Raw genomic sequence first — 24316 nt, 5'->3', positions numbered from 1 at the left:
TTTTTTTTTTACAGAAAACCTTGGCACGCATTCTATAAATCAGTAAAGAATTTTGAACCAGGTTACTAAAAATATTTTTTAAACCATATTTTTAAGTTCCTGGGGGAATATTGCATATCCAGTTAAAGATGTTATGTGTTCTCCATTACAGGTAGATCCAAATAGCATCGCTGCCAAAGATGGCCGAATTCGAGAAGGGGATCGGATTTTGCAAGTATGTGGCATGGTCATTTCCTTTAGTTTCCTACCATTTGTTCAATAGTTTCAAATTTTATTTAGTTTTTTAGAAAGTGTCAGAGGAAAGCATTTTTCTTTCCTAGATGATAACATCCACAAAACAAAAAGCTATCGTTTAAAAATTTTTTAAGCAAGGATGGTATTATTCATCAAGAATTATTGGCTAATGATTAGTGATTAAGGCATAATCTCTGGACTTGGATAACTCGGCTTCACCTTTCAGCTCCACCACCTATTCGGCCACCTTACTTTGCCTCTCATCCTAAGTCTGTTTCCTCATCTTAAAAAATGGCAATAATAAGACATATTGTTGCAGAGCTTAAATGTGATTATATGTGTGATATGCTTAGCACCCTGCATGGTAGGTAACAAACATTAACTTCCAGCAGTACTGGCAGTGGCAGCAGCATGTTACTGCTGCCTGTTCCAGAATAAATTAGGTAAACGTGGATTCCTATGTTCCATGACAACCTGAAAGTCTAGAAGTCTGAAGAAATTTGATTTATTTACAGTTGAATGGCTGGAGACAGGTGGGGGGGGGCAGGGAAATGCTTTCTTGTCCGCATGGAAATGTGAAAATGTAGAGACTGACTATATTTCAAGTTAATGGGCAAGATGATAAGCAGAACATCAGGGGGATGTGGAGCTGGAAAGAATTCCAGGCCAAATTAGGACTAACCTTGAATGCCAAAGTTTCTCTCCTATACCTGCCTTGACCCTTTCTATCTCCTCTGAGTCTTTTCCCATAGAGAGTGCTGCAGAAAGACACACAGCTCCCCAGCTTGTGTGTCCAGATTAACCCAAAATAAGAGCCGAGGTCCTTCAGGGTTGAGTTTACTGCAGATCGCACAACTACAAAGCTGGGAAGATGACTCAGAAGACAAATCGAGGAAGTTATCCACTGTTCAAACATTCTGCATAACTTTTAGACTTTGTGACAGACCCACAGTTCCCACTTCTCCTTCCTAGATGCGAATGCCTGACGAATGTTGCTTTGCATTCAACAGGAATAGATTCGACACTCTGCCTAGGACCAGGGCTTCAAAAATAGACAAGGTGCCATCCAGCATTTGGGGCACTCCCCATGCAATTAGAAAGATAGGTGGACACACAGATGATGACAAGGCAGTGGGGCATTGTCATGATCACGGTGTGCCAGCACCGCCTGGGGCCCATACCACAATGTTATCCTGCCCAGCCTTCTGCTCTCCTCGCCTTTCTTCAGGGCTCCACTCACTGATTCACACCTCTTCTTCATACCCTTTCTCTTCTCTAGCTAGATGCTGTGGAACTCCTTTTTCATCAAGGACCTTCTCCTAAGACTCCAATTAGGAAACAATAAAAAAGTCTGAATTAGTGGTCATTCATGGCCCTACTAATTTTTAGAAAACTTCAGGACTATATGACTTCTATTTCTATAGCTCCTTAAGTGGTGACCTGTAGTTAAACAGAATGGACTGTGTCATTGGCTCTATTAGGGGAAAGGAGAGTGAATCAGGAAACCAAGGCATAGTCTTGTTTGCTACCATATTTTCAGTGTCTTTCTCAATCATACATGAATAAATGAATGAATGAAACAGAGGTATTCAGTGGAGAGAGCGATAGGATAAATTAATAAAATCTGCAATAAAGCTTTACTGATCTAGCCTCATTAAAAAACAAGGGTACCATCTTTGTGTATCATCCAGATAATGAAAGCTTCAAACACATTTTATTATTATTATTATTATTATTATTATTATTATTACTATTTTGATTTGGAAACAATTATAAATGTATTGCTCACCTTATTAACCTCTACATTTGAATATACTCAACTGAAAAGAATGTAACCTTCTTATGATGCTCAAGGTCATGTTGTGCCCAGCAATCATTACATGATGCTATAATACAATAAAATACTAAATGGTTAAAAGGTCTGGAAGATTCTCTGCCCCAATTTGAAATCACCCTAGTTGGCCACATTTTCCGATGTGTTGCGTGTATTTTTTGTCATTTTCTCTTGCTGTGTCCAGCTGTCACTTCTTTCTCTCACCATCTCCTCTCTACATTTCACACCTTCTACTGCAGCCTCACTGGCCCCCTCCCTAATTTCCAGCTAACCACTTTCCCATAAGCTAAATCTACAAATGCAGTCATTAAAATTACATCTATTAATTCTACAAGTAGAGGTAGATAGAAATAAAATATATGTATTTTCATATATACATACTATCTGTTTTGCTACTTCCTTATTCTTGGCTATATTAGAGGCAGATAAAGTTTTCAGATAAAATATTTGCTGGATAATAAGGCATTCCTTAATGGAGCTGGTTCATTGAAGAAACAACAGCAGGATTGACAAAATGCTGTTGTCTGCCTGATTACTTTATATTCAGTGACAAATATGTCACACTTAATGAACAAATACATGTCACATTAAAAAGCCTAGAATTCAAGTCTATTTGCACACATAGGAAACAAAGAGTCTTAAGGGTGATGGTGAAATTATATTAAATAAAACTGTGACAAAATCGTACCCATAGACAAATAGCTCCCATATGGCTGATGAGGAGATTATGGGATACCCTGTAATGAACAATTAATGACTCCTGTCTCAGGGAGATGAGAAGGGGAGAAAGAGAGGATTTACTTCTTATCCTTAGAGTTTCCTGGCTGGCTTTTATTTAAATGAATCTCTTTAGAGCCATTGTGGTTTTAATTTCCTGTTCATGATGACCTAAGGAGAGTACTTCTATGGTCCTTTCCTAATAGTGTAGGTAAAATTTTCTAAAGGTAGTACATCGCGAGTCTGTTAGGTGACCTCACCCAGGGACACCACCCGCACACAGGTACTCACACTAGATTGGCCCAAGGTAGAGACTGTACAGAAGAAAAACCATGACCCAATTTCATGAGAACACGTTCTAATTCTCGTGTGCTTTTTTCCCTGCAAGTGCTTGACAGTTCTATATACCGTGCCATTGCCACAAGCTTGTGGTATCAGATGTGGCCTCGGGAATTCATGTAGGGAAGTCCTCTCACAAAATTGCAATGCTAAGTGAAGGCGGGCTTTTCTGAGCCCCAAGGAAAAGTTAAAGACCACATACATCCATGATCAGAGGGCTATATTCTCACTTCCTCCTTGGGATAGTAAGCATACAGTATTCCATGTCAGCAGCCTAATCTCATGTTGGCCAAAAAAGTCAGTCATGTTCCTAAGGATTACTCCCTCCCTGACAAAACCCTGCAAAACCTCAAGCAGTGGAACAACAAGACTCCTACTGAGCTTTCTTTCTTTTTCTCTGCCCTACGCATAAACTTGTCTCCAGCATTTGTTCCTACACTTTTCTTTTCTTCCCTTTGGATAACTGTTTTCCTCCCATTTCTGTTCTGTCCACCTCTGTATCTCTGTATATTATTTACCTTCCTTCCACACTACAATATAAGCACACTTAAAATACATCATGCCTCTTTTGCCTTAGGTTCCTGGGTTTTCAAATAAATTCCATAGGTGGTCAGATGCCAAGAATTTTAGTTGCCCACCCACCTCTGGTACATCAATATAGGAAATCTAAAAATTGGCACATTCATGCAAAAAAAGCTATATTAAACCATTTCTAGGCTTTTAGGGTTCAGCACGCATATGTGCACATACACACGTACATACACACTCATATGCACATACAGGAGGTTGGGCCTAAAGTGAGATTTTGGCTGATTTATCTTTGTAACGCCACAAATCTCTCCTAAGTCAAGGCAATATCTGCTTTGAAATCAATATTTACATACAGCCATGCACAGAGAATGAGACAAGACATATTCTCTAGTGCAGTTTTCCCTCATTTATGACAAAAGTTACATGTTGCCTTTCTCCTGGTTCTCTTTCCTTCTCTTTTCTTAAAACTAAAGTCTTCCATTAAACTGTGGTGATGCACTCACTCATTTATCTCCTCCGAGTGATTCTGGGTCCTTCGCCTTTATGTCTGCCTGGTGTTTTCAGGCACAGCAAACTGCTTTCCCACAAACAATCCTGTAGCTACGAGACATCCTTCAGGAACAAGAGCAAATGAAGGTTGAAAGCTCTATCTGATTCCATTCCTCAAAACTTTTTATTCTTTGCTGAAACCCAGGGCTGCATTTCTTGCTCCAGTATCACTCTGGGTATCAGACTAATGTCTTGAGTTCAATAGGATCTACCAGCCAGTTTGCTAAAGTGGCCTTTATTTTGAAAAAGAAACAATAAATTACATTTTAACACCAGACCTCTGTGGTGAATTCATTTCCTTCCACATAGGATTCTGAATGGAAATGTGTTTCTACAACATGGGATCTGTCCTTCCAGGACAAGGACGTAATGCTGGGACTGGAGACCATAGCTCTGGTCATGTGGAGTTCACAGAGGAGAGAGACGAATACCAAATCTAATGGGACTGCAAATCAAACACACCATGTTGTTTCTTGATGCTTCTCGAAGAGTTAAAAATACATATGAGAGAGAAGTCTTTTAAAGTAGAACCATGTTTGCTACTATGGATTTAATTATTGTGCATGAATTTTACTATATTTGCTTTATTTAGAAGAAAAAATCTTTACTGAGGATTAAAATATAAATATAAATAATGATAGTAGTAGTAGTAATAATAACACTAACAACAACGAAAATATCAACAGTACCATGTGCCAACCCAGAGCACTTCCTGGATACCAGGCACTTGTTTAAACCCTAGGCATATTATTAACTCATTTAACCATTACACGAACACTCTGAGAAAAGCACTATTACCTGCACTTTAATATAGGAAACATAATAGTAACGTTAAATAAACATGAATGAAGAGTATTTAGGTTAATGGTAAGTGAAATTTAGATGAAGAATTTAGATGTATATACTTGAGTGAAAAAAGCAGGGAGCATTAGATTTTACACAGAAAAGGTGAATCACGTCTGAGAGCATCCAACGTACTCTTCCTAGGATTCAGCATGCCTGATAGTGGAGGGAGGATGGACGATTAGGTCCATAGTGGATAGACAAATAGATGCACTGCAGATATACTATTAAGAATTACTGTGAAATGAACATAAGCCCCCAAAGCTCACAGAAAGTAAACATTTTCAAGTCATTATTTTCAAACTACATTTCACTGGGGATGGGGGGGGGGGTGGGTGTAGTGGAATCCACCACTGCCAATTTATCTTTATTTGAGAAAAAGCCTTGGATTCAGCACAGAAATAGCTTTTCAGATGTATATTTATGAAAAACCACCAAATAACCTTTCCAGTCATTAGTTCCTGTTTTGGAATCATAGCTTCTGTTTTCTAATTTGATGAATTTTATTGTGAGTTGCCAAAAGAGGAAATGCGCTTGAAACTTGTAAAAGCTGAATTTCCTGTCTACATATATAAGTGAAAAACAAGGGTGATATTCGTTTGATCAGAGTAAGAAAATAAAACATATTGTTGTATGACTTCTCCCTTTGACTATTATGCATTGTCTTGCTTTCTTTGTGTTCCATATGTGTGATAAGAGTCTAGGAATAAAGATCATTTATTGTGGTCCAGAGTTGAGATTCCTGGGCTTGTTTCAGTAATTATATCTGCCCTCATGTCTCAGCCAGAATCCCAAAGATCCACAGGAAGAAAATCTCAGCAGTCCACTTCATGCTTTTCAGCAGAAATCCTTAGGGAAAGATGTTAATTATTGAAAAATTGGTCAGTACAGCCACATTTTCTATTTAATTTATTGAAATAATTCTTATTTTATTTTTTAAATTTTTTTAAAGATTTTATTTATTTATTTGACAGAGAGACAGCGAGAGAGGGAACACAAGCAGCGGGAGTGGGAGAGGGAGAAGCAGGCTTCCTGCGGAGCAGGGAGCCCGATGCGGGGCTCGATCCCAGGACCCTGGGATCATGACCTGAGCTGAAGGCAGACGCTTAACAACTGAGCCACCCAGGCGCCCCAAAATAATTAATACTCATTTTAGATATAATTACTTGATGTCTTTAATTGAAATTTCTTTCTGCATATTTTGATTCTGTACTATGATCAAAAACCTCATTGTCTCCATGGATTTGAACAATCAATAAAACAAAACAAATAAAAATATCCAAAGAAAGAAGTTCAGTTAACTCAGAGCTAAATACATTTGAACATGAAAATGTAGCTTAAAATACTTATTTGCTCTGTCCATAGAATTGAGAAAAAGGAAAAAAGATATATTTTGAATTCCACCAGAGTCTTTTTAATCAAAAGTTTACTGAAGCTTGGTTTCTTGCAAAAAGCCATTTTTCCTCTGTTAATTTTTTTAAATTAAGTACACTTAAAAGATGAGCTGTAAGATACTTCATTAGTTTTGTTGTTTGAGGAAATGGACAAATCTTAGAAAGAACTGGAGTATTGATAAGGATGTTACTGAGGAACTGTCCTTCTTTTGATTAGTGAAGCACTGAAAGATATCCCGAGAGTGATCAGGCCAACTGAGTCAGACCCAGACAAAATGAGATGATTAAATGAAAATGCAATCAGCAGTGGCCTGAGAGCACTGCCTGGTGAGAGATAATACTGTAGCTCTCTAATTGGCTCATAGCAGGCATGCAGGATGACGGATTTCAGTTGTGGGATTGCCAGTCCTGCTTCCCCCAGCACTATTATCTCAGAGTGACACTTCCATTACTCTGAGCGGAGAAAGATGAACGTCACCTGTCAGGAGCTGGTTAATTGTGTTGCTAGATGTATGTTGCCAGGGTGCAGGTTGGACATTTATGAACATAACTGCTTCCTCTGATGTCTGCCATCCTTCAGGGATCGATATGGCTCTTACAGTAAGCGCGTAATTGAGTGAAGGCACTTACCACTGAGGGGCTGAAGATGAGCCCATTGTGCGAGCTTCATTGTCCATACATTCACCATAAATGAGCTGATATTTGCCATTTATTGTGTGCAGCATTGTGGAAATGGAAACTAATGTGCCACTTTCATTTGTTTTCTAGATAAATGGGGAAGATGTCCAGAATCGAGAAGAAGCAGTGGCGTTGCTGTCTAGTGATGAGTGCAAGAGAATCGTGCTGCTTGTCGCAAGGCCAGAGATTCAGGTCAGAGCAGAGATCAGAAATCTTGAGACTGAACTTGACATCCATTATTTGCTATTCTATACCAAATCAGTACCATGGCTATTGGTAAAGCCAAGTATGCAAAACATAATTAAGAGCCATCTTTCCTAACTTACCAACCTTATCAACCTTATCTTTTTGAAAAAAAGAAGGAAAAAAGCACACAGGACGGAACCATTATTCTCTCCTTCCACTTGCCAGTTATTTGAATGAATTCATAAATGAAAAATGGTCGACTTTACATGATTCTCACTTCTGTCTGGATCCTTGCTTTAGGTTTCTATCTAAAAATACTTAATTGGCACATTAAGGTATCTTGAAAGAATCTCTAACGAGAGAAACCTTAGCATATCCAGCTATCAACTTAAATCTTTTTAGAATGTTATCAAATAAAGTGGCCTCTGTAGCATGGAGCAGTTCCATGTGTAGTAAAGGAATTTTTTTCTAAGTGTAGTGTGACAAAAACATCTATCCGTCCAAAAGCAAGTGAATAGCTTCTGGAGGAGTTGTTGTTTATATCTTTAACAGAGGGGAGATGTCATGAAAGTAAAGGAAAGGTAATGGTGGAAGAAAAGTGCTATTGGTCCTCCTTTTTATATTCTTTTCATACCCCACCCCACCACAATGCAGAAAGGACAACACGTTGTCATCTTCTATACATCTGTCAATAGTTTGAGTGAAGTTGCTTATGTCACCATTTGTCTCCCAGGTTATTGACCTGATATTTTTCAAATTCAGTAACTGCATACTATCTATAAATTAAATTGAGTAAGTGTATTTCAGTGTCAGACCAAATCCTGACTTGAATATAGTGGTTATAAAAGATCACCCTTTCCGCGTACATTCCCTTTATGCCCTTGGCCACTCTAAATGGTTCCCATAAAGCCTGCTATAGCCTAAGGCAGAGTAAAGTTACACACCTGAGGTCTCCGGAGTGAGGAGGGGTGCCTATATGCCTGGCTGGACTGCCTGTTGAGGAGTGAATTTTTAAAAATACAGAATATGTATGAAAGTTCACTAATTAGCTGGAACTTTTGCAAACCAGTTAGTCTCACTGATCCCATTTTCTTGAAAAAGAACACAAGAAAGGGGCTAAACACATGTTAGTGAAATTCATGGTAAACTGAAGAGAACTCAGGGGTCGTCCCTGTCATAGAAAAGATATTTTGATGTTGTAATGTGGTTTCCCTGCCCTTTCCATGTAACTGCTAGAGAACCTCATTAATTTAGAATTAAAGCATTTCCTTAAACTATGCCACAAAACAGCTATAATGGACTGTGGAAAGAATCAAAATTAATGACATAAGACTAGATCCTGTTAATCGTTGAGAGAATACATATGGTTGGTAGAACTGGTGGCATTTTCAAATACCTGACTACACTCCTGACCTAATAGAATCAGTGTTGGAGGATGAATTTCCAAACAAGACTTCCTTTCCATAGTTAAGAAAAGATGGCTGTCTGACTGCAGGATACTCTCCGTCCTGTCAAAATCAGGATCTGCTTCAGCCCCTTGAATCCTAAAGAAGCCTCATGACACTGGAAGAGAGCTAACGGCCTTTGGAAAAGCAGCTTTCTAGAAAAAGAAAGAAAGGAAATGAATCTTAACACCATATTTTAAAAATCTAATTTAAGCAGTACATGGTATAAAATGGCAAGAAAAAGAAAAGATCCAAGAAAACCTTGCCTTTATTTCACCTGTATTTTCTTATCAATTTCAATGTATCTTGTTATTGCATTTTTTGCAAATGAATTTTATTCAGTGAATATGTGGAAGTTTCTTGTGTGCTTTTCCTAGACTTTTTCTTTTTTTTAATATTTCAAATACTCCCTACATTCTTGGAAATGGTCTACTGATTTGCTGGGGGCAGTCTTGTACATCAGTGCAATATTTTTAAATAACTCATTTCTTTCATTCCCTGTCAACTTTCTTTCATTTTCTGCCCATTTTCTTCTTCAGACCATTAAAGATATTGCTATTCTGTCTGCTTTCCCTTGGGACATTGGGGCAGAGAGGGCTCTCATAAGAACTTGTAAACACTCCTCCTGAGACAATGCAGATTGTTCCTTTTTCTGAAATGCCACATAGGTTCCACTGCTGTGCAGACATGTCCCAGTTTCATAGAGTCCTCCTTTCCTGCAGCTCAGCTCCAGGGAACGGTCGGCCTGTGGCAGAGTCTGAAACTCAGACTACCGTGAATGCATGTTTAGGTGGAAAGGGAAATACAACAGGGGAAGGAAGTGAGCAGGAAGCTCTCCTTACTCACTTGCAGTGTACACCTCCAGCCAAAAGACTTGTCAAAGTAGATGTACGTTGACTACAGATGGCAACTCAGGGATCTGTGGGATTAGCTAATAAGAAAAGAGTTATAGGGAATCATTAATTTCTACTGTTTGTTTTCCTTATCCTTCCCACCCCTTCATTTAAATTTCAGAAGACTGTTCCATCATTCACTACATCTGTGCAAGCAAATATTTTGTTTTGACCTGGTTAAAGAAAAATTCCTTGGTGTGCTTATAAAAAGTAAACATTTCTATCTCTATGTAATTTCTTTTGGAGTCTGGAGTTTGCAGCTTCATGACACTTACAAGGGATTAAAGAATATAAAACTGGGGCCCCTGGGTGGCTCAGTCAGTTGAATGTCCGCCTTCGGCTCAAGTCATAATCCCAGGGTCCTGGGATGGAGCCCTGCATTGGGCTCCCTGCTCAAGGGGGAGCCTGCTTCTCCCTCTCACTCTGCAGCTCCCCCTGCTTATTCTTGCTCTCTCTCTCGCTCTGTCAAATAAATAAATAAATTTTTTTTAAAAAAGAATGTAAAACTTAGACAATTATAAATTGAATTTGAATTTTTAGTCAGCTTAATTTTCAGAGTTCATCTGCATATCAAAGTCAATGAGGTAGAACTTGCTCAAGTTATTCAGGCTACATTAAGATAAATGAGGATGAATAAATGTGTCTACACTTTTGGCCTCAGTCAAATTTGAATAACTTAAGTTCTAGGTAGCCTTTAATAAATATCAAGAAACTAACAACTACCTTCCTATTAAGGAATATGATGCATATATGCCAATGCCTTTTCTGGCACAACTTAATGTCCTCTCAGAGTTTGTTTTGTTTTCAAGTTTTACAGTTTCAGTTACTTTTAAGAGCTTATTTTGCCATTGTTGAGTGGTGAAAACACCTCAAACTATGGCTGACCCTTGAGCAATGCAGGCAGGGATTAGGAGAGCCAAAGTCCCCACCCAGTCAAAAATTGGTGTGTAACTTCCGACTCCCCACAAATTTAACTACTAATAGCCTACTGTTGATTGGAAACCTTACTAATACCATAAACACTCTATTAACACATATTTTATATGTCGCATGAATTCTATACTATTCATACAATATAGTAAGCTAGAAAAAAGAAAATGTTATTAAGAAAAGCATAAGGAAGAGAAAATAGATTTAGAGTACTGTACTGTATTTATTTTTAAAAAATCCGCATGTTAGTGGACCCATGCAGTTCAAACCGCTGTTGTTCAAGGGTCAACTGTATTGTCAATTTTGGCTCATTAGAAAGCTACTGTTTCTTTTGACACAGAGTAAAACAGAGCATGGACAATAATTCAGGTAATTTAATCAGCATAGACAGCTAATTTATGTAATCCAGCTCCAGAAATCCACTTTGAGGCAAATTATCTGTATTGACTGTCAACACTCATCATATTAGCAAGGTTTCCCACTTCACTTTGTATTGAGAAGCCAAAAAGATTTATTCAGTTTAATTTGGGTAAGAATCCCACCAGAATACTTGCATCCTGAGCCCACAAACAAAACCCTGCGTGCTCCACACTGCTCCATTCCCCTTAGATGCAATGTTTCAGATACAGATATATCTATCTATCGATCGATCGATCTATCTATCTATGTATTTTTTTTGTAATTCAGCCTACCTGAAAAATGAATCAAAATAGACATGGCATAGCATCACCTTTTTTTTTTTTTGAGAAGAATAACTTAGAATTTTCTTTTCTTCCCCCCAGATAAAATAAATGTCTGTATTTGTGGCAAGCAGCCATCTTGTTAACTTGGAAGCCATCTGCCTAAAGATAAAAAAGCAGGATGAGGGTAGCATCAGTGTGTTCTGGGGGTGGGGAATACTTTGTATGTAGTCTCATTGGGGGTTGTTATTAAGGAAAAAAACCCAATTGTCTCATGGCCCTATTAGTACCATTGCAGTGCTTTAACACGGGCACTGTTGGAGGTAATGAGCATGACAGCTGTGGATTACGCAATATGCTTTTCATATATTTTGAAAGATGGTAATGTTCTGTGCTTTGAGATCTACTTGGTTATGAGAGAAAATCTGTAGCTCTGTCTCAGGAAAGGATAAAAGGCATACTAGTCCTTTTTTTTTTTTTAATCACCTTTTCTTCCTTCTGAGAGGTGAACTTATCAGAGGCTGGTATTCTGAAGAGAATCATTATGATAAAAGGAACTGGTCAGGCATTGCCATTTAAGTTCCCCTCTTTTAGCATGAGTTCCCACTAACCTAATATAATGTACTAATGTATTCTTTTGCAGCTGGATGAAGGCTGGTTGGAAGATGAAAGGAATGAATTCTTAGAGGAGTTAAACCTGGAGATGCTGGAAGAACAGCATAATGAAGCGATGCAGTGCACGGCCAATGAGGTGGAGCAGGTAGGACCAACGATTTGAACTATATCATTTGAAATGTTGCTAGTTTTTTTTTTCTTAATACATAACCATAAATGGAGAAAAAACAAAAAGAGTTTGATCAAACACCTCTGTAATGGTAATTTTTTAGAGCAGATGGGCATCTCAAGTGAAGCAGAGGGAATAAATACATTTTTTTTCTATTAAGATCTTTCTAGCTTGGAAAGATTTGGGACCATTGTTGCCAGAGTACAGTAGGATTCAAATGTTGACCGAGGTACCGTTCGACCTAATTCAGAAACTTAACAGCAAAAATGTGCATTGCTTTTCAATATACCAGCTGGAGACAAACTATATTTCATGAGATAACCTCTCTCCCCAAAATTAATTTTATAATTTAAAATATTAATGTGTCTATTTGAATATTTAGGCACGTATAAGATGATGATGACATGATGTAAGCCATCAATCTTATTTATGTTTTTGGTATCGTGGTCCTACCTATATACTCTTCAACAGGAGTCACTTTATTTGAGATCACTGATATCATCTCGCCTTAGGGTCACATAATCATTCAGCCAAAAATGCTGAGCTCCTCATATATCCCAAGTATCACACTTGATCCTGAGCATACAAATTAAAATGAAAAAAGTTTCTGCTCTTAATTAATTCACTGCTAGTGAAAGATTATACAGGGGCCTGTGGCAAACTGAGTCTTGGGATTCTTTTGTGATTGTTCTTGTTCCTATGGGATAAAGACAAGATCAATATATTCGAGATTTTTTTTATGTTGAATTCATGTCAGTCATCTGCCTGATATAATTTTATGAACACTTCTGCTGTCAGTTTATTGATTTGGTTAATTATCACCCTGGTCTCAACATGAATCCTTAACACATTCTAAAAGATAGCTTTTTTGGTGTTTTGGGTTTTTTTTTTAAGACAGTTTTAAAAATATCCTGGACAGCAAGGCTTAGGGACATGAAGCACAAACCTTCTATCACTTTACCAAGTTGCATGGTGGAATATGTTGCCATGCTAGCATTCCATAACAGAGACGTATGCGTGTGTGTATGGGCACGTGCCTATATATTAAATAAATCGTTATATTGCAGACTGCGGTGTCAAAGCCATGTGCGCTAGTCTCTGTCCTGAGCACGGATGCTCACTGGCCACCTCACAAACAGTAGTTCATGCTCAAGAGCGATGCTGCTACTGTGGGATTGCTTTTCAGTATAGGTGGGACAGATTGAAATTTTTATGGACGACTTCAATGCTGGCCACAAATAAAGATACTTTTTGGTGGCAGCTGCTGGTTACAAGCAAGAAAGTCCTTGCTCCAGGCTTTTTCTCTCTTAGATACAAAATGTGACCTGATACAGAATTGACAGGAGGATGTTGGAATAAAGAAAGAAGGGAGAAATCCTGTCCAGGTGAAGTGATGTGGTGTCAAATGCTGCCTACTCATCAGACATAATACAAATGCTTGGTCTTTTGAGGTAACACTAGATGTCGCTGAGGTTAGATTCTCATTGTGTGGAAATTTTTCTTCAGCATGAGACTGAAAAATGATAAGAAGTACAGAAACCTTTAAAAGTCCTTTGCCCTTATAAACAATAATACTACATTAGAAATGTCTTGGTAGAAGCATTGCCTGTCACCATAATATTATCTTAGGGAAATAATAAATGATAGAGTGCCATTACATCAGACACTAGGAATTCTAGGTTTGGGAATGGAAAACCCTTTTTTATTTTCACACTTGCTCATAAACTGGTGACTAAAGAAAGGGAAATTCGATAAAAAAAAAAAAAAAACGTATATCCGTACTTCAAAACCAAAATCCATATACACATTAAAGTTTCACTTTACATACCCTGTCCTTGGTGTTAGGGCTGCTGTTGGCACGTTGTGGAGCAGCTCCCATAGCATAGTTTGTCTGCGTCCTTGGCACTCCATGTAAAAATAAGATTAAAAAAAAAAACAACTAGTCTTCTTGTATTTTTAAGCTCATTAAAGATATGAAAAATATAAATGTAAATAATGTAGTGTATCAACTCAGATGTCCAATATCAATAATATACTCTGGGGGTTTATGGTACATGTGAAGGTCACCACACTGGATCCTGTTGTCAGCTTATAGCAAGGAACATACAGATATACCAAGCACTCCACTGTTAGTTACAATTACTTATTTAGAACATTATTTTTTTATCAATATGATGTTTAAAATCTCAGCATATTTTCAACAAATGAGGAAAACTATTTGAGGGAAAGACTGGGAATCCTTAAATAATGTTATACATTGTCATGTTCTCTCCTCTGCAGTTTATGTTACGTTTGTTCTGCCTCTGTGGAAGAAAATAAAGCCATTTTCTTGAGAGACTCTTACACACCTGTTTTAGAATAACTTTTCTCATGCATTCTGTCCTTATTTAACACTAACAGGCTTAATTATATTTAATTGTATAATTACATCTGCTAGAGGAAAATATACACATAAAATGGTGAGTAAGTTTACACGTAAAGGAAATACAATGTAGAAATTGCCATGTAGACTAGTATACGATAAGTGATGGAGGAAAAAATAATATTACCCTCTTCACAGAGAAAAAACAACATATGCATCCTCTTAGGACAGCAACAGTTAATTGTTCTGCATGAAAGCCATAAACTACCAAGGAATAAAGTTTACATATGAGTGTGTGTTCACAAATATGTCAAAAATATATTTTTTTTGATTTTATGCCCAATCAGTGCTGCTCCGATTTTCATGAGAACTGTCACTTTACTCTGAGTGGAATAAAATTCACCTCTGAAGAAAATGACCAGTCGAGAGTAGAAAAATACTTTTAAGTAACCCAAAGCAGTCCTAAGATGACTTTGTTGATTTTGAGCAACGTGATTTGGAGACGCACTGAGGTCAGGGCACACATATACAGGATTATGGCATCCTGAACATAGAAGAAATTCTGATTCTGGGGGATGGCACTGACCTTTTCTACCTCCCCCTGGGTCATGAATAAGCTGAATCCATCTGGGATTAAAATTCCTCATCAATAGAGAGAAGGACCGAGGCTCCAGTACTAACCAATTCCTGAAATCCTGTGCTGTCTGGCTTACCATTACCAGTGTGTTACTAGATCAGCAAAGTTTCTTTTGAACTTAAAGTTCAGGGGAAAAAAATCTTCATAATAAGGTGATGCGGCTTCAGCCCTCCAGGCCTCCAAACTGCAGAAGACCATTTAGACCACGTGCCTCACTCATCCTGTTGTGTGTTACCACCTCAGAGACCCATAAAGTCACCTCATTTACACACCTTCATGCCAGTTTCCCAAGTAACAGAGAACCTTAAGGTAAGAATCATTCATTTAAATGAGGCCTGTGTTATTTATCCCCAAGTCAGGTCTCCAAGCAGTTTTGGTTTTCTTTATTTCACTTCATGAAAAGTTGCCTTGAGCAAATTGCCTTTATTTCTGAAATGGTTAAGGATACTAAAATTAGAGCAGCTTTCTAGGAACCACACCTTTGCCAAGAAGCATCGTTTTTTTCAAGCAAGTTTTGCAACAACTGGTGTTTTTCCAAAATAATCGATTTCCCTTGATCTCTCAAATTTATTTTCTCAGCCAAAAAAACAAGAAGAAGAGGAAGGCACAACAGACACGGCGACATCGTCCTCCAACAACCATGAGAAGGACAGTGGGGTGGGGCGCACGGATGAAAGCTTGCGGAATGATGAGAGCTCAGAGCAGGAGAATGCAGCTGAGGATCCCAACAGCACGTCTTTGAAGAGCACGAGAGAGCTGGGGCAGAGCCAAGACACTCTAGGAAGCGTTGAACTTCAGTGCAATGAGAGCTTCGTGTCTGGCGAATACGTTGACTCCGACTGCATTGGCAACCCAGACGAGGAGTGTGAAAGATTCAGACAGCTCTTGGAGCTCAAATGTAAGATTCGAAACCCTGGAGAGTATGACCTGTATTACTCGAGCAGCACAATAGAATGCCATCAGGGGGAACAAGAAGGTGTGGAGCACGAGCTACAGTTGCTTAATGAAGAACTAAGAAACATTGAACTGGAGTGCCAAAATATCATGCAGGCTCACAGGCTCCAGAAGGTGACAGACCAGTATGGAGACATCTGGGCTTTGCATGATGGAGGATTCCGGAATTATAACACCAGCATGGATATGCCACGGGGAAAGCTAGATGACATCATCGAACACCCAGAGAAGTCGGACAAGGACAGTTCTAGTGCTTACAACACAGCAGAAAGCTGCAGAAGCACCCCACTCACTGTGGACCGTTCCCCTGACAGCTCCCTTCCAAGAGTGATCAACCTCACCAATAAGAAAAACCTGAGAAGCACAATGGCCGCCAATCAGTCTTCTTCCGGACAGAGCAGTAAAGAGTCAACCTCCACCAAAGCCAAAACCATGGAACAGGACTGCAGCGTGGAGGGCAAGGAGAAGATTTCAGAAAGCAACAAGCTTTCTGATCAGGAGAAAACCAGCAGTGAACACATCCCTTACCTCTCTCCTTACCACAGCTCCTCATATAGATATGCAAATATCCCAGCGCATGCCCGGCATTATCAAAGCTACATGCAGTTAATTCAACAGAAATCTGCAGTCGAGTATGCTCAGAGCCAGGTGAGTTTAGTGAGCATGTGCAAGGAGTCTCAGAAGTGTTCAGAACCCAAGATGGAATGGAAGGTGAAAATCAGGAGTGACGGGACACGGTACATAACAAAGAGACCAGTGCGAGACCGGATTCTGAGGGAACGTGCCTTAAAGATCAAGGAGGAGCGCAGTGGCATGACGACGGATGACGACACCATGAGCGAGATGAAAATGGGCCGCTACTGGAGCAAAGAGGAGAGAAAGCAGCACCTGGTTCGGGCCAAAGAGCAGCGTAGGCGCCGGGAGTTTATGATGCGGAGCCGCTTGGAGTGTCTTAAGGAGAGCCCCCAGAGTGGCAGCGAGGGCAAGAAGGAGATCAACATCATTGAACTGAGTCACAAAAAGATGATGAAAAAAAGAAACAAGAAAATTTTGGACAACTGGATGACAATCCAAGAACTGATGACCCACGGGGCCAAGTCTCCTGATGGCACACGAGTTCATAATGCCTTCTTGTCAGTCACCACTGTATGACTGAATGAATGGGATGCAACTGATTTTAGGAGGGTGCTACCAGTTTGGGTAGAGTATGATTGCCTCGTTCAATGTGGCGTTTTTATATATATTTTGTGACTCTTTATAGTTTAAATTTTTTGTAAGCAAAAATACCTGGTAATTTTTCATTTGTTTTTCATATACTGGTGTCTTCTTTTTGGCCGAGATCTTTCTTTAACTTGTGATATATTCATATAACTCATTTACATATATTAAAAAAACAAGCAAAACGAAAGAAAACAAAAAACTTGAACAAAAATACCGAGGAGCCAATTAATTTCCTATTTTAATGTATCTATTGTAAGTTAAGATCTGGATTTATTTCTCTAGTTTACTTATTTTCTACTCTAAAAACAATTCAATGCCAAAACATTTCTATGCTTACTTCTTGGCATAATAAGTATTAAGTCAACCCCATTAATAAATCATGTGCCACATCTTGTCCTATACATAAAAACCACCTCTTTTTAATATCCCGTTGTACATTTAACACCTAAATGGCCGTTGTCTATGTCTCAGTAAAGTGTAGGTGGACAATCTCCCTGTGGTATGTAGTGACATTGGTCATGTAGCTAGATAATTGTGGTAATTGTGACAATAAAAAATAAATTATTGATTATCCTTAAGAAGAGTTATCAAGGAATGTTTTATTTTCATTGTCCACTATGGTTACCAGATTTCAAATTAGTTATATATGTATACTATTTAGAAGACTCCTAATTGTGGATTATAAAATGTGTACATTTTCTATCACTTTTTTTCCAATAAAATTGTCTTGAAATACTTCCCATAGATCATTGTGTCACATATTCTTGCCAGGATTCAATCAGATAATATATGTAGAGCATCCAACAGATGTTACCTAAACATCCGATAAATATAAGTTCACCTCCCCTTTCCTGCCACCCATGAAAGGTAAAGCCAGGAAAAATTTAGGAAAGGACCTGGAGAGGGGATCAGTGAAGGGTCTGAAAATGTTTATAATGGCCCTAAGTATATTAGTTGGCTTGGGCTGCCATAACAAAATATCCTAGACTGGGTAGTCTAAATAGGAATTTCTTTCTTACGGCTCTGGAGGCTGGGAAGTCGAAGATCAAGGTGCTGGCAGATTCGGCAATTGGTGAGGGCTCTGTTCCTGTCTTGCAGATGGCCACCCTCTCCTTCTGTCCTCAGATGGCAGATACAGAAAGGAAGCTGTCTGCTGTCTCTTCTTATAAGGGCACTGAACCCCTCATAAGAGCTCCACCCTCATGACTCCATCTAAACCTAATTATTTCCCAAAGACCCCATCTCCAAATACCATGACAATGGAGGTTAGAACTTGTTCAAAATATGACTTCTAGGGTGACAAATTCACTCAATAGCACTACATGCATTTATTTAGTTGATCATTTGGGAATAAATTTGGGGGAATCCTCTTTTTAATAATTTCCAGCCTAGTCAACAATAAATGCCTTCTATGTCAGTTTATGAAAAAGTGAGATTGCTAGATTATCAGATATATTCTTTAAATCTAGCTTTTCATCATAAAAACCATATATATGTCAATCGTGGTGCCTCCAGAGTAAAGGCCAAATTGGCCTTGTACATGCAAACATGAGTTTGATCACATTTTCATTCAACCCAAGAGATTGTTGGAGACACAATGGAGACACAACATCTGAATATTTCTGAAGCTACTTTCCTGTTTAAAAACAAACAGTGTCTTCTTATTAGCTATTGAATCAGACTCTGATGCCTTGGCCTTATACTCCAGGCCCTTCATTCAGTTGCCCACTTTGCCCACTGCTCCTCCTTTTCAGGTCTTCTCTGAGTTTATTCCTGGCTTCCCATTTCCACTCTAGTTATCTTATACTATTCTCCTGTCTGGGGTTCCTGTGCCAAACTCTACACTTCCCTTAGGGTGTAATCACATAGACATTTTCTCTTTGGAGCCTCTTTGGATGACACCAGATTTTCTCAGCATTTTGGCATACACTGTGATGCACCTGCGGTATTGTTTTGCCTTCGTTTTTTTAATCCTGTTATTTGAATCATACACATAGAATGTATTGTCTCCCTGCATGGATTTTGAGTTCATGGAGTTTGGCCCTTGTGTCCCCCCTCTGTCTCTGTAAACCTCTGTAGAATGCCATTTGAATAATAATGACTGCTAGTTGAATTAAATTATTATATTCATTTATCTCTCTCCTCCACATCTTGGTCCTTTTGTTACTGTTTTCCTTACTCTTCTACCTTTCCAAGTTCTTATCTCCTGAAGGCTGTCACATAGATGGAAAAAAGTGAATCTTAATTACATACAATGAAAAGCTCAGAAATTTTAAGATAAGTGATAGTAATAGCAATCTAAGGCAACTGAAAATTTCATCACTTCCAACTTTAGCCATTATTAATACAATCACTCAGACTACTATGAATGCACCTGGAGTTTTTAAAATAAGAATGTCTAACTTAAAAGCTCAGTTCTTTCCTGACCTAATGCCTGTGGTTATTGTTTATCCTCTTGACATAACTGGGTTTAAATATTCACTGTATTCAAATTACTCCTATAGATAAATGTGATTTGGAACCAACGTGTAGATTCTTCCAGAAGAAACATGGACACATCTCACAGAATGCAGTGTTTCCAAAGTTACCAGTTTAATTTTATTTTTATTAAGGCCAAGTGTTCTTGCCAATTTTTTGAAAAACTATGATGTTGGTATTTTTCATGTCTGTGTTTATACATTCTACAAGTTGAGAAATGTGTTTTTCAAAAATCAGTGAAAATCGGAAAGTGTTATGTTTTTATCTTTCTACGTAACCTATCTTTGTGCTAAACATGTTTTTTTAGTAAATGAATAATAAATCTGTTGCTCAGAAAAGAAAAATAATTGGTTATATGTGGGATATTTTACTTCAGAAGAAATATGTGAAGGTAAAGAAGAAAAATATTTTACTTGGACATACCTTTGAAATTCCATATTTTATTGCTTTTTATACTCAAGATGTGACAGAAATTGATGTTAGGATCCACATGTGAATGACCAAGGGGGTGGAAAGGAATGCATATTTGATGGGTATTTCTTTGCTACATGCCACGAAGAAGGCTATCGTTGCCATCTTCTTTTGTGCAGATTATCCTTCTCTGAAGGCATAACGTGGGCTGAGGGAGGGCTCCTCTAACATAGCCTTTCTGCAACTACCTACTGATTTAATCCATGTCTTATTGGTGTGTCAAGATCTTCTACCTGAACACATTCCTTTTATCCCTCCAATGAGCTTCTGCTCTCTGCTTCAAATTCTTTGCTTTGCGATGGGTGCCATTGTTCACCTGCTCTTTCATGCTTATCACCTAAGTCTGCTTGAATTTCTCTTATATCTGGTCAGTCACAAAGCAGTGTTATTTTTTCTTTAAAATGTGTCAAGTTATCTTCAGTACCCTAAATCACCTTTGGCTGCACTGTCACTGTTTTGTGCCTAATAACTTCTGCAGGTCTCTGCCTGGTCTCCCTGTGCGCCCTTTCCCATCTATCCTACATATGGTGGCAACACCTGACCTCTTAAATGCCACTTTCCTCACTTGCTTAGGTGCCTTCAGAGTCTTTTCCTGAGCATGGGATACAACCTGAGTGCCTGAGACTATTATCTAAGGACTTCCATAATTTAACTTCAACCTGTTTTCCACCTGATCTCCCATTTCTCAGGAGGGACTTCCAACTCAGACCTCAGGAAACCTATGCCTGGGGTAGATGAATAATTTGATGCTCCTTCAAACTAATATTCTTTAAATTCTAATTAAATTTATTTTCTATTAATTTATTATGCTCTTATTTAATATCCATTATTTTCTATTTCTATTAACAATCATTAATATGACTGATATAATATAACTAAAATAATAGCGTCATAATTATTATTAAACAATTTTTATTAATTTTCAATTAATAAAGAACACTGCGACAGGTTCACGGACTAATTCACTTCTACACTTGATCTTAGCCAAAAGGCCGAGAAGGCATGGACTAATTCACTTCTAAAAAAAGAAAAACAGTTAAAAAAAGTTTCCTCCAACAAATTATTTCTCACTTATTGGAAGGTTTGTTCTTTTTTCAGTTTTCTATCGTTCTTTTTCAAAATGTGTGTCTTTGGAAGTATATTAAAGGACTTGGACTTGAGATAGAACAAACCATTTCCTCCTATAAATATGCATGATACGGTTTCAGAATTTCAGTGAGTACTGACTACAGGAAGGCGCTGACAAAAATAATTGACCAAGATAGTCACCTAGTGAGGAGAACTTTGAGATTTTTTTTGTTCTTTTGTTTTTTTGCTGTTTCCACTCAAGTGGGAGGCCCTTTCCAGCCAAAGCAGAGCCAGTTCACACGGCCACCCCACTATGCTTTTGCTTTAGTCAGACATGCCTCCCTGTAGTTTCTCAAACACACCATTCTCATTTCCAGCACCACTCTTCGCTTGTTGTGTTTTGCGTGTTAGACAAAACCTTCTCTTTTCTCCTCGGTCATTCCTCCAGCACTGTTTCTTTTCCCTCTTCCCATCTCTCCAGGAGACCTGCCCTAACTCTTGCCAAGCAGCCACTCTTATTTCTAAACACTCATAGTTGGTAGTCTTAACATTCACTTGGCTTTCTACCCAATAATGTCGAATAATTTTTTTCCTATAATGTGTCTGTCATGAGTATAATGTGTTGCACAGTTAGTCACCATTGCCACATATGTCCTTCTGGCATTTCTTCTGTTTTGCCAAATAGCAGCTGCTCAGGATTTTGGGTGCCATGCATTTTTTTACACATCCTAGTCAATGGTGTTGTATTGCAAAAAAAGCGTTGCATCTGGGTTCACAGGCCATCTCTAAGCTAGAGCCCTGCTTGCTATTCAGTATCCCACTACATATTTTTAACTTATTAATGTCCACTGCTTACTTTCTGCCTCCCTGCTCTGCCATTTGCTAGGTTTATATTCACAGGCAAGTTACTTAAGCTTGCTACTGCTTTGGACCGTGGAGATCATTATAGCCTTTTTCATAGGTTGAGAATTCTGTGGGTTAATACATATAAAGGAGCTAGATAAGTACTGGCACAGAATGCGCACTCAAGAGATGGTAGCCATTATTTTTACTTATAGGTGATGTGTATCACGTGTGGCTGATATGCCATGAATTCCACAGCTACAAAGCCCTAGATTCCGGACGCAAACTCATGATAATCTGCCCCCAAAGTTTCTCTACCTTCCACTGTTTCCAGCCTCCCCATTAAATAAGAATGGACATTAGAGTTAATAGCAACTTGTTCATGAAGCTCCATAAGTTCTGCTCCAAATGGAAGTTCAGACACCTGATACCATTTTCTTTGTGTCATCAAATGTGATTTCTTCTCTTTGTTCTACTTTACCAGTTAGCCTATTTTTTTAATTGCATGTTGTCTGTGGTGGGGAATTATGATGGCAAATTTTGGTTTTGTTTCAGCTAAGCAGTATATAACTACATTCTGCATCAAATTTATTATCACCCCCTTTCTACTGGGCTGCTTGCCACGTCCACAATCAGAAATGTGCCATTGTTGTAAGGAACCTCTTGATATCCATTTATGGGACTGTCACTAGTCTTTACAGCCTGGTATTTTAATAGGAAGCATAGTCAATTCTACCTATTCAAACCTAAAATTCATTTGAATAAGAAATCTAATAAACCAAGACGTTTATTTCACTTCACCTCTGTGGTGGTGATAAGAATAGATTTAATGGGATGCAACTGCCCAGCATATCTTGGAATATTTGTCAGGCACTCTAGAAAGCAAAGCCTACTCAAATGTTTCCATACATCGGCCCTACCCTGATGTTCTCATTATGGTAGGGTCAGTGAGTATAGCATAGATTGCTATTTGTGTCCATTTCATTTAGCCTGACTTCTTTTTTTTGAAACAGAGGACACTATCAGAAAATCAACTGGATGGAGGACACAAAAAATAGAAATGGTGTAAAACACTTAAAGAAAGGAAATGTGTTTGGGATCCTACAATGTGTAGTGTGTTAGGTGCTTTACATGGGTCATTAATAAACTTCTCGTCTTGAGGAGAGGAAGTAGGAGCACCTGAAATCTGACTGTATTAAGAAATCAGCACAGAATCATGGAGCCAGTGAGGAACACAGGAGGGTTAAGAGAAGTGGGGGCTTCTTCCTTGGCTCCCATCACCTTAGGGAAGCCCTCTCTGCCCTCAGAGCCCTGCATGATGACTCACCCATGGGACAGTTCTCATCATTTCTATGAATCTTAAGCAAGTTATCTTCCTTCTTTGGGTCTCCATTTTCTCATCAATGAAATGATAATATTGGAATAAATGATCTCCAAAGCCCATTTTTTCTAACATTCTAAAAATTGGCAATAAATAATAAAATATTTTATTCCAAATTTCCTTTTGTTGCACCCATACCACAGTTTGTTATGGAGCTATCTTAGGTAAATTTCATCATCTGCCTCTAAAGCAAATAAGGACATTTTCAAAAGTAAAAATAAAAAAGCAATCCATTGGTGTAAAATAATGCCTACACACTCCTTCCATTATTCACCAAAAAAAATTTTTTTAAGCCATTTTCATGATGGCTGCCGCCCTCTGAAAGACTACATATGCGTGGTACATTCTAGAACATCAAGGAGTCGCGTTTTAGAAGAGAGACCTAGATCTGCAGAAGAATCTTGTATATTTATAGAGAAGATGGGAAGGGGATGGGCTTGTGTACCATTTGGATAAATCTTGGCTTTGCAGATGAGGGTACAGCCTGCTGACATGAGAATGCTTGTTGAGGGGCTACATGGGGGGAAGCCGCCACGGGTCATCTAGCAGACACATTGGCTGGTTTCTCACACAAGCTATGGCTGGAATTTAAGTTACGAGAAGGGTGGGAGGACTGGAGTTTAAGTTACGAGAAGGGTGGGAGAATTGGGCAGGAGACAGGTCATGAAGAGTTTCACATGCAAAAAGTTGGGAGAAGTTAAAGTGATCAAATTTACATTTTAGAAATATCCATTAGCAATTTAGCCCTTGTATTGGGTGCAGAAACATTTGGAAGAAGGACAACCAGTGAGGAGGCTATTTGTTCCACTGACATGGGAGAGAAGAGAGAAGAGCTTGAAAAAGGGGCCAATATGAGAGGATTTG

The 24316-nt window shown here is 38.5% G+C and overlaps 1 protein-coding gene across 1 annotated transcript in view; it reads left to right on the top strand.

The window, feature by feature from the left end:
* Positions 1-19978, top strand: part of PDZRN4 (PDZ domain containing ring finger 4) — a 351877-nt gene extending 331899 nt beyond the window's left edge. Inside the window, exons 7-10 of the mRNA XM_025883067.2 lie at positions 152-214; positions 7210-7311; positions 11897-12013; positions 15616-19978. Of these exons, the coding sequence (XP_025738852.1) occupies positions 152-214; positions 7210-7311; positions 11897-12013; positions 15616-17142 (1809 nt within the window). The 3' untranslated portion in view covers positions 17143-19978. The remainder of the gene's footprint in view (positions 1-151; positions 215-7209; positions 7312-11896; positions 12014-15615) is intronic.
* The last annotated feature ends 4338 nt before the right edge of the window (positions 19979-24316 follow it).

This window comes from Callorhinus ursinus, unplaced genomic scaffold (genome assembly GCF_003265705.2).
Source record: "Callorhinus ursinus isolate GAN/ISIS: 27379988/994484 unplaced genomic scaffold, GSC_fseal_2.0 scaffold44, whole genome shotgun sequence".
Lineage (NCBI taxonomy): Eukaryota > Metazoa > Chordata > Mammalia > Carnivora > Otariidae > Callorhinus > Callorhinus ursinus.
This window is presented reverse-complemented; position numbering and strand designations above follow the sequence as displayed.